The sequence below is a fragment of the Mucor mucedo genome, assembly GCF_025094135.1.
Source record: "Mucor mucedo strain NRRL 3635 chromosome Unknown EV154scaffold_60, whole genome shotgun sequence".
NCBI classification, from domain to species: Eukaryota; Fungi; Mucoromycota; class Mucoromycetes; order Mucorales; family Mucoraceae; genus Mucor; species Mucor mucedo.
In genome coordinates, this window is record NW_026252344.1 from 179,535 (window position 1) to 200,569 (window position 21,035).

At 35.0% G+C, this 21,035-nt stretch overlaps 1 protein-coding gene across 1 annotated transcript; it reads left to right on the plus strand.

The window, feature by feature from the left end:
- Window positions 1-2,542: 2,542 nt before the first annotated feature.
- On the plus strand, window positions 2,543-3,188 carry EV154DRAFT_482540 (uncharacterized protein; the record flags this gene model as incomplete). Its single annotated transcript, XM_051598504.1, has 5 exons — window positions 2,543-2,662; window positions 2,709-2,771; window positions 2,831-2,938; window position 3,002; window positions 3,031-3,188. 5 exons carry the CDS (start codon window positions 2,543-2,545, stop codon window positions 3,186-3,188), a joined length of 450 nt encoding a protein of 149 aa, XP_051456534.1.
- Between the last annotated feature and the right edge of the window lie 17,847 nt (window positions 3,189-21,035).

The following is a 21,035-nucleotide window of genomic DNA, read 5'->3' on the forward strand; positions in this document are numbered from 1 at the left end:
AGCAGTTGAATTGGAAGGGGCGTTGAAGTTGATGGTACTGAACATTGTTTATAAAGGTAAAGTTAATATTATTTGCTAGTTTTTTTTTATCAAAAAATAAAAAAAGAAGACAACAAAGTAAAAATTATTATGATCATACTGTCAACTAGTGGGGGTATTTTAGTTTATTTTGAATGATGAAAGTATTACATCAGAGGGGTTTGAAAATCCATTTTCGTAATTAAACCACCCTCTGATGGTGGTTTATCTTTTAAAGAATTTTCGACGTTTTTTGGATGAGGAGTATGAAAATATAAGGTTATAATTTCCTTATGGAGGGGGTTCCAAATTTTTACAAAAAGAGGGGGTTATGTTGTGTTTAGAGGTAAGTAAAAATTATAAGGCAATTTATGAATAATTTGAGACGGTTTATAAAATTGTCTTTATTATGAAATAAAATGAACAAGTATTTATATAAAAAAGACTATCTGCTGTACCACTATCTTTAGTGTATTTTAGAAGTTGTTATCATTTTCCCAGTGTGTATCCTGTTACCTTTAACTGCTTATTTTGTAAATATGTTACACTTGGAATTCCTGTCATCTTAGACACATTGTACTTCCATATCTTTAATAAGCCTTAGTCACTGTGTTCTTGTAACCTTGTGATACGATAGTACTAACTATCTATATTAGGTAATTGATTCCTTATTCATTTTTAATGTATTGATGTCATAGATATGGATTTATTTAATGTAGCAACAATATAGCAGATCACCACAGCTCCTTTTGCTTCAATGACAGCTCGATGGATGTTTGTCATACTGTGAACTAATTCAGAAGCCAGATCGCTGCTGATATTATCCCATACTACATCTAAAAATTTCCTCAAATTATCAACATTCTTAATACGGACCCTATATCACTAATAAAAGGCTCGAGTGAAGACCAAATATGCTCAACCAAATTTAATTCAAGGCTTTGGGCGGGCCAGTCATCCAAGCGCTTGATGGAACGAGTGTTCTTCCACCTTCTCGTATAATTTTTAGTATAGCAATTTGCGCTGTCCTCTTGTAATGTATAATCCCTGTGCTCTTCCTCACACAGTTCAGCTTACCAAAAGTGAAACTTTGACGTCAAAATGTTGACATACGCTGTCGGATTTACATTGCTATCAACGAAGACCAAAAGAGAAAAACCAACGGCTTAAAACCAGGTTCAGACATGATATTTCCCTGTATGAACTTAGTTGTTTCGACCACATGATTTTCATTATACCTCTAAATAGACTTGCGAAGAACTCTCTCACCTCCATCATTGCCTTTGACTATTAATTGCAACTCGTCCAACAAGACAACTCATCTCAATTGTTTGTTGGTCCAATGAGCCGGTTCCTTTGCCCATCGAAGTCTTATTTTCTTGTTAAATTTGGTTGTCTTTCTATTATTTGCCGCCACGTAAAAGCAAAAGCCAATTTGTCTCAAATAATGTATCAAAGTAGCTCTGTAAATGTCAATATGATGAAGTTGAACTCCAACGATTCTTTTCTCGAAAGACGCAAACGACTCACGTCATGTTATTCCCTCTAGCCATCTTAGATCTTTGTCATTCATTTTTTTTATGTGCACCATTTGGTTTTTCAGGAGTGATTCATTTTCCTTAATTCCATTAAGGATGACTTCGACTGTTGAATTCGGATTGCCAACCTCTTTTAAAATGCGATTCATGGAAAAGTTCACCTTATACAACCAATAAACGCCTATGTTTTTTTTCTCCCGTTTAAATATGTCGTGTGAGTTATGTTTGATAGTTCTGAAATGGTCATTTTGAAATCGATAAGTAATCTTTTATGTTAATGTAAAAAATAGGGAAAGTAAATTTCAAAAACCAAGCATAAAATCTGTGCTGCAAAGTTCCCACTTTAGTGTGACTGTAATTCATTACGTAGATGTCAACATTAACAGAAGTGCCTGATCAACTGGGTGGTTTGATTCACGAAAACACCTTCACCGTTCCATGTGTTTGCATGCTCTTTATAAAGTAAATTTAATTGGAAAGAGATAGGCTTGTGTGACGTAGGAGGGACTAGTATCGCGTGCCACAATGGTATTGCGCAGCAAACTCCCTATTACACGAAATTTTATTGGCACTAATCAAATCCCCCGTCACAAAACGGTCCTATGATTTTAAACCCCAACAATGTTTTTGAAGGGGAAACAAAAGGTATAAAAAGGGTACAATTTTCACTCACTTTTCAATTTTTTTTTCTTTTTTTTTCTTCATCCAATTAAAAACCTACCACCGAGTATCCACTGTGCAGAAAAGTGGCAAGGTTTTTGCCACGATGTCCGGGTCAGGATTTTTTAATATTAATGAAAATGAAAAAAAAGCCTCTTTAAAAAACTTATATTTAATCTTTCTGCCTTCTCAGATTGCTATTGATTTTTCGGGTTCCGTTTTACTAATAGCAGTCACGGCAAAAAAAAACTGAGAGACGGGTCCTGTGTTTCTTTTATTCTTTCTTTGACTTTTTAAATTTTTAAGTAATTATTGTTACAGCCGAAATGAGCAGATCCTACTTAAACATCAAAACAGAGCGAGAAACTTTACGAAAAGCAAAACAAAGAGAGAATCACGAAATGAGATGGAGGGGAAATCAGAACACACGAGAAAGATTCAATAGCGTAATGTCTTTTTAGAATTCAATATAAGACTGAGGCACAAACATAGGGAACACCAACACCTGATCTGCCCTTGGTAGAGAATGGTGATCCTGGTCCAAGCACATCTAATGTAAGTTTAAATCAGAATGTAATGCATCTGCAACTGCATAAAAAACTAACTTGTGTTAGTTTCGAATAGGCGTTGAAGCTGAAAGTATTATGAAAAGGAAATACAGGTTGATTGACAGCTTTAGAGAAAACGAAAATGAGGGGCTTCAAACACGTTACAGAGACCAGGTACAACAGAGCAGATTTGCATTTTTTGACACAGGTTTTGCTAAAGTTATTTTAAAATAATAGGGTAATATAACACTATCAAATATGGACAGTTACAAAACTAGGTGTAACTGAAGGATGCCCCTGTTGTGGAAATACCTGGTTTTCAGTCTATATTCATCATATCAAAAGATTTATCGGGATTGACAAAGAATTGACAGTATATATTTTAACAAGGTGTTCAAGTCTTTGCACAAACATTGTTACGTAGTCGGCTCTTCTCAACAATAAAATGTGTCTACTTGCACTCTCACAAGGTTCTGACGAAATAAGCCAACATTTAGTCCGCCAAAAATATATAGGTAATATTCCATCAATTTGAATGGAATACATGTCCACTGCAATCCAGTGTCACACGAGATCTGACACTAGATTTCTCCACATCATTTGAATTGGGCTAAGCAATAAATTTCTCTCACATCGTTTCGCTATGAAGAGGGTTTGGGGATTAAATTAACATTGACATATTATTAGTCATTTTGAGTTTGAGACATCGCTGGGGTAGCGGGCATAGATGCAGATAATTTCGGGAGTAGATACAGGGGATAACATGGGCTGATATTATCAATGTATTACAAGGGAGTTCAAAGGCAGAAGTACAAAAAAAAAACGGATGTTAAATGGGGTTCACAAAGACAAGGGATAACAGAAGTACATTATTTGGAACAAAGACTTTAGACAGGATACAATAATGATGTTTGTCAGTGACATGTGTGACAAAAGACAGTGAACAGGGAACAGGTTGGACAAGAACCATGGGCTAGCTTGGTTTTAAGAATAATCTGAAAATGTTTGCATGATTATATACAACAGAAACCTAGGTAGTTCATAAAAACTATTTAAAAATGTTTATAATTATGCGGGGTCATGCGTGATTCATAATTAATATTGATATTATTATCCATTCTTAATGTGATGTGACAATTAACTTTATTTTTATATCCAAAATATCATCAACATTGTCTTCCACCAGTTTCAACATTCCTGTTAAGAGGGAAAAATTTAAATTAGACATGACCAGTATGCCATGGTCAACTACAAATATTACATTATTGTGTACGCAGATCAAGTCGATTTATTTGCCATAATCAGTGACTGCCAAACCAATGTAAGTGTGAGGCGCCATTATGCTTTACAATCTTCTCTTTTTTTTCTCTTTGTCTATTGAGTCTGTCCTCTCTACTTTCAATATGTAGGATACGGCAAATCTTCTCTTGTGTTTTCTTTATGACATTGTTCAGCTTTTTGCTCCTTACATTCCACGATGCGGAATCCTGCGACATGCTCGCAATGGTAGATTCAGTAGAGGCTCTTCGCGTTCTTTACTTTTCAGCACCAGAATCAACTCAATTCCAATAACCCTGTACATGTATAGGGTCTGTGAAATTAATAGCCTTTCGCCATGTCTTAGCACGATCGCAGTAACCAGCCATTTAACAAACAAATCTCTGATTCCTGACGATCGATGATGAACACGAATGTCTTCAACTTCATACAAATCGTTTTCAAGGTGTGACTCATATGTGTTTACCATCTTTAACTAGGAATGAGTGTAGTTTCGACGAAAGAACTCATTTTTCTCATCTTTCAAGTCCAACGATCCTCCTTGATTCTTTCCCGCCACTATGTATGGTTCGTCATATAGTGGTGTTGGTTTACTTGGCCTACTCTTCTATTGATCTATGGCGTGTGTACCATCAGGGATATCGAAAAGTAAGTGTTTATCCTTATATTGTTTACTACTTTCCTCATTAATAATTTTAGTTTTTACATGGAATGAGGACAAAACAACGCCTTTCATGTAGACAATGCGTTTTTTCCAACGTTTTGATTGATATCAAGTCTTTTGGAAGTGGAAATGTTACAGTACTAGCATAGTCACCAGGTAGTTTAACTCTACGAACGTACATAAGTGAATTCAGAGACTTAAGTTTTTTTGCTCTTTGTATATCTGTTCATGCAGGGCGCAACGATAGGATTATAGTGACGTTGATTTCTACCATTGGATTCACCTATTTTTCCGAAAATTGTTAGAGGCATTCTACACTAGCGTCAGCACTTTGGTTCCCTTGTGGATGACATGGCGTAGTGTATCGTCTATCAATTCAAAGGTAATTACAGATGCTGTCTTTTAAGGTAAAGTCAAATTATAAAAAGACTATAGGAATAGTTTGAGACTTTTTATATGATGTCCTTTAGTGATAAATGAAATATACGAGTATTTATATAGAAGACTGTCTGCTGTGTTCATATCTCTAATGTTATCTTGAAGTTATCATTAATTAACCAAAAATGTATACGATTATTACATAGTCACTAATTTAGTCTTGTTCTAATAAACATTAAGTCTTCTTAACTATCTTTGCTTTAAACTAAATTTTAAGTATTTCTCAGACGTACTAAATTAGACTTGTCATGTAATATCCTTAAAGTTCTTACTATGACATTTATTTTTAAGCTTATATCCCAAATGGTATCAGCATGGATAAACCTTTCTTAGCTCTAATATGGCTATAGCCTTGCTAGGTCATCACATTATTATCTCAAAACATCACAGCCTTAAAAATAGAACCAATGGTGACCAAAGGGTTATATTCAGGTGTTGAATGCTCGGAAATGTCTGAGAGCACACTTGAAACGATTTAAGCCAAAATCTACTCTATAAAAAATTAAAAAGCCGGCGAGCCGAGTCTATGACCAATTTTATTTGAAAAATTGGTAAAAGAAAAAAAAAACTGAGGGATAATCTCTAGGTCTGCTACGAGTATTTACATATCATTTGATTTCAAATTTTATGATTTTTATGTCATAAGATTACAATTCCGCGCAGAAATTATTCGACACTTCCATTTTAAGCCAGAAATATAAATAAAGCTAGTCCTTCTTTCTTCAACTCTGCTTCAAATTTTATTAAGCAATTTACCATGCGACTTACTGACATAACTAAGACAGCCTATAGAAAGAGCAAAGAACTTTTAGACTTCGATCGTGGAGTTAATTGCGGCTTGGCAAAGCGTGCCAAATAAACTGGTACCCAAATCGGCAAAGAATTGGGCATTCCTAGAGCAACCGTTGTTACCATCGTAAAAAAGTATTGAACTGAAGGGATCACGAACTGTCCAACTTCGTTCAGAAAGACCAGAAAAGTTGACACCAAGAGCTGAGCATCACTTGCACTTGTAGGTTAAAGAGACTCCTTTAAACCTTTGAGTTTTCATTTGCAAAATCTTGCGAAGGCTGCCGATCCCATCAGCCTGACGACATTGAGGAATGCACTTCGCAAAACCGTTTTTCAAGTCTAAGAAATAAAGAAACGCGAAGAGAATGGGTCAATGACAGGATGAATTGAACATTAGATGACTGGAAGAAGGTAATCTGGTCCGATGAAGCGCGTTTTGCACTCAGGCGTAACGACAGTGGTATGAGAGTTTTTAGAAAGGAGAGAGAAAGGTATGTAGATAGATTGTTTTATACCAACATTCACATTTGGCAAGGGATCAGTTATGGTATTGGGATGTTTTTGGGCAGGTGGATTGGGTCTTTTGATGACACTTAAAGGGTCTATCGACCAAGAGAAACATGTCAATTGTTGAGGTCAAAATTATGTCTCTTGGCTTAAAACATTGATAGAGGAACATGATCATGATTGTATTTTTCGAGAATACGGTGCCCCATGCCAAAAAGGAAGGATATACGAGGTGGTGGAAAGAGAAGACTGGGATTGCAGACTTTGGGCGATAACCCGCTCAAAGTCCGGATTTGAATTCTATTGAGAACATTTGGCACCTCCTGGGACAGAGGATTGCTAAAAGAAGAGCCAAGGTTCAGAATCTTAATTAATTAAAAATTGCACTTCATCAGGAATTGAAGTTGTTGGGGAATGACGTGTGTCATAAGCTTGTAAACACTATGGCGGACATACTAGCAACTTTGAATCAAATGGAAAAATAACTGCCATTTTTTATTTCCTCGATATCCCCAGCCAATAAGATTCGAGCAAAAGATTGCTACAAATGATCATAATATCATAAAAAAACAAAAATGCTTCAAACATATTTCTAGAATCGTCCATACGTAGTTTAGATGTTATAAAAACTATCTCGAAGTTAAAATTAGATTGCTATATGCCAAAAATTTGATGCAATATTGATCCGAATTTGATGGTTTACCGTATAAAAAATAATTTTTTGCGTGAAGCAAATGGTGACAAACTGCCATTTTTTATTATTTTAAAAACCAGATTTTTTTTTTTTTTTTTTTTTTTTTAGTAGTTCTTTTTTTTCGGTTCTGTGATTCTTTTATTATGATTTTGCCCCAACAAAATATGACCTTATTTTATTCGACATGTGTTCCATAAAAAAAAAGAAAAGTAATGAAACGAATGGCAATTACAAAAACTTACAAAATGGAAAGGTTTCCTTTATTTGCTTGAAGATTATCGTTGAATACATAGTAGGGGGCAAAGACGTAAAACTGGTTTCCATCGGCAGGAAACTCAATTAAACAAACTTGATGTTCAATGTCTGCCACATTGATGACCGCGAATGTTGCATGAGCTGAGCCTGAACAAGCCTTGACAATTGGAACAGACTTGTCGTGTCATGCCACGTCGTGGTGTTTCAAGACTTCGACTAGCGCCAAAAAACTGTGAGATATTATTCAAGTCAACATGCTTAAAAAAAAACTGAACAGCACCTACAAGCCAACAGCGACGGGAAACGTGGAAATGACTACGGTAAAAATAGAAAAAGAAAGATGCGTGAGAAGTTAACTCAATAAAAACATGAATCGACTTACTTTTTATAGCTGGTGGTGAACATCACGTAATGGTTTCCCCGTCTTATCTCATTCCTTCGTCTTCGGTACATGCTAGAGGAGTAAACATTGTTGTTTATCCAAGCACGAGAAGCAATGGCAATTTCAGAATCACCGAAAGAAGTAGCGGTATTAAGACCACTAGATCTTGGGTAATATCTAGATAAGGCACCCTTTATTCGGTTACATCTGATACCTTCCACCATCTCACCATCCAGAAAAGCGTTACCACCAAACGGCGCCCAACGATACACATCATCCAGGTTATCAGGGAGATCCATGAAATCGATGTCACATGGTCCGGCTGGTACGATCAAATCAATTTCCCTCGTAATATCGATAAAGCCGCTGATGAAAGTACGAGTTATAAACCTTTCGATCAGCATACTTGCATTTCTATCGCCGAATCTTCTTGACTTAATCAGCTTGGAGTATACACAAAGCACTCTCTCCATTGATCTTGCAGAGTAACACCTCAAGGGACCTTGTTGCTTGATGATGAATGGAACGTGAATCAAGTAATGTTGGACAGGACGAAACACGCTCCGAGAGATGTTCTTCAGATTGACCTGCTCCAGAAGATAGGTGTGCCAAGTCGCAAAGAAGCTGTCAAAGGTAATATATTTCTGTTAAAAAACTGAATTCCCAATACTTTAGTATACCGACTTACCCCTTCATTCCACTGATAAGATCTGGTGTAAGATCCCACTGCAATGCAAGAGCACAACCTTTGATCAAGCCCAGGACGTTATTTTTGGCAGACCCGTTAGGCAGGTAGGACACAACCAATGTGGGAATAATGTACAAAAGGACGTCCAATCAATCCACCGCACGTGTACCACCAATCGTTTCTAAAACATTGTCGAAGCTACCCTGGAAAGAAACGGGGACATGCTTTCTCGATGAAGTGATACAATCCCCAATAACATCCAAATTGTTTCTTGAGATGTAGATGTAGAAAGGATAGTTGGCGATTGAGACGGTTCTATCTCGCTTTGTATAGTAGTACTTTTGATCTTTGGAAATTTCTACTGTGATCAGATCGTATAAATGTTTGCTGATACCTCTGGATATAAGATGGAGCTCATCCAACGCAAAAAATGAGGAACCGGAAAATGTCGATAGCTCACTAAAAACCCTAGGTTCGTAAATGTTTTTTATCTATAGTAGGTACACTTTATTAGTCTAGAGAAATTAAAAGATCAAGTCGTTATACTTACTTTGGAGCGACAGATTTCCATATCACCACGTTCAACAATAAGCCCATGGGTTTCCGAATTCTTTAACTCGTCGATGATGGGTCGCAAGAATGAATCCAGATGAGTAGGTTTTTTAGGACCAGGTTAAATTGCTAGCTGTAACATATGCTCGTTTGTGTATCTAATGTCTAGTGTTTAGAAAGTTGTAATTTTTAAGACCAGTATAAGTTGTTACCCGATGGAAGGATCAACATTGAATATCACAGCGTGGATGATTGTAAAAGAATTTTTGCCCTTCTTTTGGTTTACAAACCCATCCGTGTAAAGACCAATGGCGATATCGTCTGGATTGGAGAACAATCCCTTTCTTACCAGATCCTTGTAAATTTACCCATCAAAAGTATCACTCATTTGCAATTTACTTGATTCCCTGTTGGCTCTATAATTTAGAAGGTCTCTAGTGTGAGAATCAGCCAAAATATTGGAAGGAAGATCACCAATAGACATCAATTTCATACTGGCGTTGGGGACCTTGATCAATTCAGTGCTAGTCTTACATCGCTTTTCGTCACAGTCGATGCATTGGTCTTCTTCATCATCCAATCCATACAATCTACAGCCATTGGGACAGACATCATATTTGTGGCCATGAACACTCGATTTAGCTTTGACTAAATCATCAACAACCTCACCATAGCTAATTTTGGCCCCGGGTTCTGAATGAATTACCAATGTGATGTTAGAAAATTTAATGTATCAAGACCATATGTTTATTTTTATTACCCATCATAATCTCATCGTGGTCCCGAATAACCGTATTAACAAATCTTACAATGTACCTGTAAGCAGCTCTGGCTATCTTGTGTTGCAGCATCAATTGGGAAAGATGAATGCTCATTAATTCAGCTTTTGTGAATGTGTTGGAGCCGATTCTACTGGCTTGATAAACGTGAGCCCTGCCTTCATTTTCTTCAAAGCTGCATCCGCAATTATAATTGATTTGTTCATCAACATCCATACCAACGGGGGTAGAGACTAAAATTATCTTGTAAGTTATTTTTAAAATAAGGAGATAAGGTAGTTATTTGTACCGTAATCACTGACGTCTCCATTATCAGCAGAATTATAATTGCTTTCTTGCATATCGGTATCTTCAGATGTTGTCGTTCTTATATGAACTCTCTTATGGTTTTGGAGTTGACGGTAACTGTCAAAGATCATCAAACAGCTGTCACATTCAAAAGCTTCACGAGGAAGTCTATCTCTTTGTCTGTTGGCATTTGACGAAGAAGAGGGAGGGAATGACATTTGAAAATTTTGATATTTGTGGAAGTGTGATTTATATTTGGAAAATGTAACCGGTGTAAGTAATGTCTATATGTAAGGTGCTTTTTATATACTCAATAACTTAAGTTTAAAATCGCCTTTTTAATTATTTCCCTTTCATAGTGACATACGTCAATGATGAAAGTTTCCTGGAAGATGTCGACAGGTACGATATATTATTATTAGATATGGTCTTTGACCTTAAGTATTATTTTCGTCGATTTTGTTTCCGTCATTTGAATTCTAAAACGCCATGACAGGACTACATGCCGTCGAAAAAAAAAACAGAAAATGACATAATTTAGATAAGCAGACAATTCAACTCGAAGTAACTAAAGGTGGGATAAAAATATATTACATGTACTAGCATATCTTAAAACAAACATTTCCAAATGTCTGATATGAATATTGTACTCACCAATTCGGTTCGTATAATCGAACTTGACGCTACCGAAATCAAACAAATGATAGATGCGCTGTCTGATCAGTTCAAAAATCAATTTGCACCAAACATCACCGATGAAGATGTAAATATGATACAAAAAGGTATCGTCAAACATAGTGGTGTTGCAGCCAATCTAAATTGACTTGGTGTTACACAGGATAGGATCTTTTGTATAAATACGTCCCTTTTCTTTCTTAATAAATATTCCTCCAGGTTTATCTTAACTAAAAATCTAGTTTCCTAATAATTTGTAATCGACTCCTTTGTGTTTCCCTCAACTTTCATACTTCTTGTTTATCTTAAGTTTATACTTCTCATATAACAATTAACTCAAAGTTCATATTTCACACTCGACTTGAATCTCTTTATTATTCAAACTATATATAAAATATTGTTTATAATAACATAATTACTTTCCTTTTTAATCTTGGCAATTCGTTTATATTTATATTACTTACGCCCTCTTAAAATCATCGTTGATTATCTTCTTATCCTAAAAACTTTATATTATAAGATTTCTTAAGTTGACTACTTCCAGTCTGGTGCTCACTTTCATAACTGCTTTCTTATTAACATCAGTGTTAATAACGTATATCCACCTTATCCTTTAAGAACTATTACCAGTGATTTAACAGTGGTAAAGCATATCTTTCCCAGACAAAGTTGACAAAGTTGACGGAGTTGACAAAGTTGACAGAGTTGACAGAGTTGACAAAGTTGACAAAGTTGACAAAGTTGACAAAGTTGACAAAGTTGACAAAGTTGACAGAGTGGACAAAGTTGACAAAGTTGACAAAGTTGACAAAGTTGACAAAGTTGACAAAGTTGACAGAGTTGACAAAGTTGACAAAGTTGACAAAGTTGACAAAGTTGACAAAGTTGACAAAGTTGACAAAGTTGACAAAGTTCACAAAGTTGATTCTGATAATCGTGACTGAATCAGTTTTTTTTTTTTTTTTTGTATAATTGTTTTAGCTCTTGATCGAATCACCGAGTCAGTAAAAAGATCCCAAGTGATTGAATATCCTGATCAGCTTGGTAAACGAACGATTGACACAAATTCTGAAGAGTTTAAAGAAAAGAAGGTCTCGGATAGACTTAATGTACTGCTGCAACTTTTACACACAAAAGACTGGCAAGGATATTCCCGATGAGCAACAAAAGCCACCTCTAGTCCCAATTTCACAACGTAATTTGGAAATCAAACGAGTTCAGTTGAAGTCACTGGCACGTTCGTTGAAGCAGGATTTGATTGACCTGAACCACCCTGACGTGATAGAAAAACTGGAGGATATCCCGACAAATGATAGGGATTTTTACATGTTGCGCCTGGAAAAGCTTGCGAATGACAAGGGATTCAAAATATACCAGTGTAAGAGAATGTGGTGTGCCAAAAGCTTGTTAAGGGAGAGCTTTAAAAGTGACAACCAAACACACAGAAGAAGGGTAACAGTAAAAAATTCTTTAGCAGTTTATTTCATCAATATCTTAACAATGTCAAAAAATGTAGAATCAACAAGATCCCGATAGTTCAGACTCTATCCATGACGCTTTCAAAAATATGGTTCGCGATGAGTCGCCCATCATAGCAGGCGTGATGTAAGTTTTTTTTATTGTTTTGCATGCATGAAATATGTATACTCATATGGGATACTTATTTTTTATACAGTTCTCCTCCACCAGAGCTGGCACATGAACCTTCACGTAAAAGAACCAGGAGAAGATAATAGTCGTGTCTGGTCGACATGATTGGTCCATTCTGGTTTTTAACTTCTTTATTAGTGTGTATTTAGCGTTCTTTTAGCTTACAATTTTTTCTCTCTTTCTTTTACTTTTGTTTGTCTTTTAAAATAAATGGCCTTCAAATAACGATTGTAAGGGTATATAGCCCCTTCAAAATAACGGAAAGTGTGAAGAAATATGTTGGAATTGGGTATGTTTGCAATGACTGAAGCAATGACTTGTAATCTGTATAAAAAACTAAAGGTTTTTTTTTAGATAAAAATTTAGCCTATATTTGTTATTTTGATCAAACTAAAGTACGTCTTTATAATATAACCATTTTCCATAGATAATGTTTCTCATCAATAGACGGTTCTATCTTTACAGTTAAATAGTCTTTAAAAAGCTATGTTTTATTCTTGTTGTGTTTTGAGGTAAGTAAAAATTATAAGGCAGTATATAAGTAATTTGAGACTGTTTATAAGATTGTCTTTATTATGAAATAAAATGAGCAAGTATTTATATAAAAAAGACTATCTGCTGTACCACTATCTTTAGTGTATCTTTGAAGTTGTTATCATTTTCCCAGTGTGTATCCTGTTACCTTTAACTGCTTATTTTGTAAATACTGTATGTTACACTTGGAATTACTGTCATCTTAGACATATTGTACTTCCATATCTTTAGTAAGCCTTTGTCACTGTGTTCTTGTAACCTTGTGATATGATAGTACTAACTATCTATATTGGGTAATTGATTCCTTAATCATTCTTAATGTATTGATGTCATAGATATAGGTTTATTTAATGTAGCAACAATATAGCAGATCATCACAATTCTTATTGATATCATACTACTTACATATAAACTATTTATTCTGTGTATCTTTCACTCAAACGACAACATTTTAGGAACACTACCAGTCAAATAATTATCGACATCAGATCTTAAGGTTGGTAATAAAATGCTGAATTAATTATAATATTACTATTTTCTAACAATACCTTTATAGACTGTTAAGAGTGTTAAAGGTAAGCTAAAGTAACATCCAAGCATTATAATGGTATATCTTATTGGCATGTATACAACCACATACCAAAATAAAAAGGTTAAAGTTATATCAAACCCTCCTATACACCACGGAAACATAAATAAACAATCCAATAAAATGTGCTTTACTGCCAATAATAACATTGAATAAGAAAATATGAGCCTGCCAAATATAAAAGAACGGGTCTAAAAGAAAGGTTAAGGGTTTGTCCGTTTAAAAAACAATGGCAACTGTGAACGTTTTGTTATTATAGAATATCATAACTGCCACTTTTACAAGCCAGGAAAATGGAAGCTGTGAATGATTTGTCTTCAATAAACTAAAATAGATGCCATTTTTTAAAACCAAAGAACAGTAGCTGTGAACCTCTTGACTTCATTCCACTGTTAAAGGTGCCATTTTTGCCAGCCAAAATATGGCAGCTATGCCTCATTTGTTATTATAGAATATCATATCTGCCACTTTTGCACGCCGAAAAAATGGCGGTTTTGTGAAGTAAATGTCAAATACTTGGCATTATTTCCGCCATAGTGAATAAGTATGCCCAATAGATGTCGGGCTGTAAAAAGAGCATGTAGCTCAAATACCACTTAAAATCGCAATTAAATGTTTTTTTTCTTTACAAAATACATCTATATATTGCTGTTTTTGTTAAGTTAGGTATAGTTTGAGTTACCTTTTATTCATGAGTTTTTGGTTTTGAAAAATGCATGGTTGTACTTTCAGCGCGGAGCTTTAGACGTGGGAAGATTTATCCTGCTGATAGGAGGTGAATTCTAGAATCTTCATTTGCCTACAGGTACAGGTAAAAATTATGAAAGAGTAAAAAAAAAAAAAAAAAAAAAAAAAAAAAAAAAAAAAAAAAAAAAAAAAAAAAAAAAAAAAAGTTGGTCATCAGATGGACAAAAGGTATACGCGTTTTCTTGTCTTCCAATTCGACATGAAGCTAATCTCTATTTTTCATCTCGTGGTTAGAATAAAGAGAAAAGTAAAGCACTAGGAGATGACGCATCTGGTTATGGCATTTGGTTTGCAAACTCATGATGGTTTTTAAGGGCATCTCAAAAACACCAAACAATGTGTTCAACCCTGGTCCTTCTCCAATATTCTTTTCCCTTTCAACATGATAAATTCAATTATAAGACGTTATTTAAGTATTTTTTATATAAAAAGAGTTTTTATTTATTTAAAGTTGTTTGTCGTGAAGCTTTTAAAGATAGCCGCAAACTGTGAAATCACGACTATCCGCTAGACTTCACTTTTAATATAAATGCATATGCAAATTACTTTCGTGGGGTAATCGAAAAAGCAACTGTAGGTAGCATTATTTTAGACCTACGTAAAGAAAAAAAAAAGACCAAGTGAGTGCCAAACATAATATGAATATCGGGTATACCTGAGAAAGAAGAGGGTGGTTTCTAAAAACTGCGCAAGAAAAAAAAAGACCAAGTGAGTGCCAAACATAATATGAATATTGGGTATACCTGAGAAAAAAGAGGGGGATTCTAAAAACTGTGCAGGGAAATTAAGTATTTATAGCTCAGAATCGGACTAGCGGGAACCAATGAAATCGCTAAATCTATTTCCTATTTTATATTTCCTAAAACGTGGCTTAGCTACGGACGTACAGTCTAATGTCCGTGGTAAGAGAATACCAATGCGTATAAAAGGGATGATCCTACTATAAATACCAGACATGGCACCAAAAACCTTGATTTAGGGAAAATGTGTTTTTCAAAAATTCCAGATGAATGACTGGTATGCCTTGTAAAAGGAAATGCCAAAGGTTTACTGCAGCAATATGTGAAGAAGAGTTTTAATATAACATCAATTTGGCTTCATCTGCTCATGGTCTTAATTGACATAATAGAAATGAATTCAGGTGTCGTATTTGGGTACGATGCACTTAAGAATAATTAAGCAAATCGTTTAAATAAATAAACTATGAAATTAAAACAACCTTTGATGTTGCATATCAGCATACGCTTGTATACTGCTATACAACTTCTCCTACTTCGAGTACATACTTCTATATAAAAGATTGCATGATTGGTCTAAATACGATATACGAATGACAGTTGAATACAGAATGCTATACCACTGAGTTACGATATCACCGATCGAGAAGAGAAACGTCTCTGATCAATCAATAATTATAAGAAAGAGAAACTTAATACTTATAGTTCTCTCAATGGATTAGCTACCCAGAGAGAGAATAGAACAGCTATTAATGCAAATGGTTCATTTAATTATATATTGCTATAATTATACTGCTGATAAAGAGTATAAAGAAATAGTGTATGAATTAATGGATACCTATCTTCTACAATCAAATATACAACTATCGATAAGACATTTTATATTTGGGATCGTATTTTATTCATTACAAACATAATAAATAAATGATCAACTATTATGTTCTATTGCCAATTACACTTGACAAACAAGTATGCATCTTTTACAGTAACCGTTGCATGATCTGATAAATAAGTGTCTCGTAATACTAAAGATTTATTATAATACTCATGCTCCTGATCCACTGATATGGGACAACGTTATCTGGAAACAATTCTAGCGAGTAGTATCCATTTAATTCAAGGCGGGAAACAAAGTATAAATTAGTGTTCGGAATGAAGATCGAAACTCTCGAGCTAGCTTCAGTCGTGTTCCAGTCGAAGCTCGCTCTATTGCATTTTTTTGAAACTCGAGCTAACTCGAAATTTCTCAAGCTCGGCTCGGTTACAAATACGAGTACTCGAACTCGCTCGCCTCTTTATTACACAAAGTGCACGTGAAAGTGATGTTAATAACTTAAAGTTATGATATTAAAATTATTGTTTATTGAAATATAAGTTGAAGTTAAAAATAAAATAAATGAAAATCTACAAAAAAAAAAAAAAAAAAAAAAAATCAAGTGACGAAGGAAATTAAAAAGGGATAGAATAAAGTAATGATTGAGAAAAAAAAATTTAGTAAATAAGATGTAAAAAAAAAAAGAATAAAATAAAAATCATAATAAAAAAGGAGAAAGAAAAAGGTATTAGTGAGTATTGTCTTTAAGCCAATGAAAGAAGAACGCTTTCTTTAAGACTCTCGGCAGTTAGTGGAGATCTAGTGGGTGTACGAAAATGCTTACAAGTACTAAATAACCTTTCACAAGAAGTAGATGAAACAGGCGGGCAAAGGAATCTGCGTGTCATTTTAGCAAGTTTTGGATAAATGCTTTCTGAATACTTCCAGTATGTCATCGGGACATTTTGCTCTCCTCGATTGCGCACTCGAACAGGTTCGGCAAGATATCTTGATAGATCATCCTCATAAATGTCCAAGTCGTACTGAAATGCCGACGTTTTTTTGATACTGCCACTTACCAAGTTTTCAAAAGCATCTCCAACCTGTTGGAACTTCCTTTTTTTCCTTGATCTAGAGTATTATCAGTTTAGTTTTATTTTTATGTCAATCAATGAACTTTGATTTACCTAATTAAATCGTCAATAAAAGCAGAGCTGCTAGCGTTTCTTGTCAGAAGAGCGTCACCAACCAAAAAACCAACTCTTTCTTCGTCATCCATATTCTGAGCAGGAGGGGGGAATCGTGATGTACGCCTCGAACGTATAGTTTTCGGTCCACTCATCCGGAACCATATTCACAGCCTGTTCAAAATACCTGCCTTCTTGCCAATCATTGTCCCTCCAGTACTGTTAATTGTATCTTGGATCCATGGCAGTAGCAATCAGGTACACGTTACTGTCATCTGTTTTGGTGTAGTATTTTTCAAGTTTTTATAGGCATTTTTTATTCTAAATCGAAGCTTGTCCTTGTTCATTTGCAATATAGTGTTATTTTGATGGAGCTGATTATCGGGGTCGTCCAGGGTTTTTAAAAATGACTCCATATGTTCCATCAATGCATTATAAATTAAAATTGAATCATTAATTGTTGTTACTCTGTAATAGAATTTTAATAAGCTGATAAAATATAATTGGGGGGGGGGTATACTTACATTTCTGATGACCTTCTCAAGGTAGCATGCAAAAACACGTCCAAAACATTACTTACACTCTTTAAGTATGCAACGTCTTGGTCGTTTAAAGCATATTTTCCAAGTTTCGAAGAGTTTGACAGACATGTCGAGTTGTAGGCCTTCTCTACCTCCAATAACCGATCCATCATCTCAAATGTGCTGTTCCAACGTGTTCGTGTATCGTACTTTTAAACAAGATACCTTTTCCCCTTGTAAATTGCGGTGAACTGGTGCTTATACGATCTAGTGAGATTCGATGGTTTTCTAATTTTAAAAGTTACTAGCGCACAGTAAATCTTACAAATATATCACTATCAAATACCTGATCGTAAAAATTCCACGACGCATCTTAGATATGGGATCCTTGTCATAATTAACCCAACTGTCATTTGGGTCTTCATCCACTTCAGCGTCACCATTCTCATCAACCTCCATGCGTTCGTACTCCCTGCTATTACCAGATTGACTATCTTCTTGTCTTTCGTTCTCCTCGGCGGCATGACGCATTTCCGTGTTGGATGTGGCGGTAGATCCAAAAACATTTTTTAAAAGCTGCTGAATACATAAATTGATAACATGAGGGAGACATGGAAGAATGTTCTTTTTCTTTGAAAAAAAGGTTTCGGTTTCCAATGATATTCTTTCTAAAGAAGCCCCCATCGTTAACTTACTTGATCCGTTATCACAAACAATGAATGGAAGCTTCGACCGGATATCGTAATCATCAAGAACACTCAAATACAAGGCAGCCAAACGTTGGCCAGTATGTGCCTTACTAGGTGCTTCTAGCCCAATAACAACTAATTTATGCTCCCAATTTGCATTAACATAATGAGCAACTAGACCCATCTAATCCTGTCCACTTGAAGATGTCCACATGTTGGTAGAGAAAGAAATTGACTGTTGATTTTGTAAAAGTTGTCTGATCATCATTTTTTCTTCCAGGTATCTCTTCGAAATAAGTGTCTTTACAGTTTTGTCTGATGGCAGACTTACGGTTGTTGTGTTTGTTGCTTTTTGGCACGTGTTTAATAACTCTTGAAAATCATTATCGTCTACTACTTTGAACGGCAATCTTGGATGGATTATAAAATTGATGACTTTCTCCTGAAAATAATTCAGTTGACAGGCTTTTGAATAAGGGACAAGAATGAAACAATTGATGCTGTTGTAGATGATTCAGTTAAAGCAGTTTGATATTAATGTAAGTATTAAATCGTAGGCAAAATTTAAAAAGTTCAGTACCTGTCGTCTTTGTAAGCCCATGAACATCCTCTAAATGTGTTCTAATTGCAGAGGTATTGGAGTCTTTGGACTCGTAATGCTTATGACATCCATGGGTACCATCAAAATTGCACATATAAAATGTCTTGTTACTAGAATCTTTAATTTTGATTGAGTGGCCATGCTGATGTATGTAGCTGGTATCCTTACCGCTGCTTGGAATTAATCCACCAGGAGTTGGGAAGTAATGGACACTGGATAAAAGCTCCAGATTTTTTTTCTTGTACAGACTACCCTCGTCGCTTTTCAAGTATTTGGATTGAATCAAAACTAAATCATCAGATTGGTGACTGACATTGGATAACAAAGCAGGAATCGAAAAAGCTTGATCATCTTGACGATTAGTAATCCCAGACAGATCATTCTCACCAGTGCTATTTTCAAGACTTAAGAGATAGCTCATATCACTGGTTGATAGGTCAGAGTTTTCATTTAATTGGTTACGGTACATGTTTACTGATATTAAGTTTAGAATATAATGCGATAAAGACATAAGCTTTACACTTCCCTTTATATACGTTTTCTATGGTTCTGATTGTTGTGTTATTTCCAATCTTTATGCAATAACAAGTATCTATTTTCACTCTAAAAGCTATAAATAACTTGACGGAATATTTAATAATAGAGGAGTTTTTGGTTGTAACAGTTGTACTTCCTGTGCTTGTAGGCCATCATTGGCAATTTTTTCCATAAACAGAGAATGTTATATTTTTGTTACATTTCTGCAATTGCGAAATAATTTCGTTCTAAGCTCTAAGTTAGAACTGCTATTGTAAGTATTTTAAAAAACTGTTGCTACAGTTTTCAAAGTTTTCAATAGAATTGCATTCGAACATGTGTCATGATTAGAAAGTTAAACGAAAAAGAAAAAAAAAACTTTTTTTTTAACCAGCCTTAACACCAAAGTCGGACACTTAAATCAAACTATCACTGAATCTATAAATATAATACAGTTGTATTTGTGAACATGAAATTTTAAATCAACTCTGCTACGTCATGTTATTATGGTTGCTGTAAAATTCGGCTTAGTTGGGTTTAGTGTGCAATACTGTATCATATCCTATAATAAATGTGTTTGTTGGTTGTACAATTAAATAAAAGTTTAAAGCATTTTAGTTGTAATTATTAGAGAAAAAAATGATAAAGGGAAGAAAAGAGTAAAATCAAGGAGAAATGCTTTCACTAGTCTTAAAAGGACCTTAACTTTAAAGTGACTACTATCGACATTTTAGCCGAGCGAGCTTCGATCGATGCTCGTTCGAAGCTCGCTCAATTTAAAAAAAAGTGGCCCAAGCTCGAGTACGAAAACTCGGTTCGAGCATCGTTCGAACTGGCGCAAGATCGGTGCAAGATCAAAAGTTCGAACACTAGTATAGATCTATTCCAAAAACAGAAAGGTTGACTCATCATTAAAACTCAGGAGAGTTGTGCAATATAAAAAGAATCAATTATTTCATAGCAGCAGAGTTCTTTTAGTCTATTTTTACCCCTAATAAAAATATACGTTTATCTCATTACTTTTCTATGTAATATTTGTCAAATACCACAAAACCCCAAGATTTTCAAAGTTTTTTAATGCTGAAAATGGAGACATACTTTGAGATAAACTTTTGATTATCTAAAACTCGCTCTATCATGATGAAAGTGCATTCAATTTGTGCTTGACATGTATACTTTAAAAAACTGCAATAAAACAAAGTACTAAAAAAAAGGTACAATTATAAAAATCTTGTTGCTGCTCGTTTTGCCTCAATCACAGCTCGATGGATGTTTGTCATACTGTCAACTAATCCAGAATCCAGATCGATGCTGATATTATCCCATACTACATCTAAAAAATTCCGGGAATTATCAACATTCTTAATACGGACCCTGTATCACTAATAAAAGGCTCGATTGAAGACCAAATATGCTCAACCAAATTTAATTCAAGGCTTTGGGCGGGCCAGTCATCCAAGCGCTTGATGGAACGAGTGTTCTTCCACCTTCTCGTATAATTTTTAGTATAGCAATTTGCGCTGTCCTCTTGTAATGTATAATCCCTGTGCTCTTCCTCACACAGTTCAGCTTACCAAAAGTGAAACTTTGACGTCAAAATGTTGACATACGCTGTCGGATTTACATTGCTATCAACGAAGACCAAAAGAGAAAAACCAACGGCTTAAAACCAGGTTCAGACATGATATTTCCCT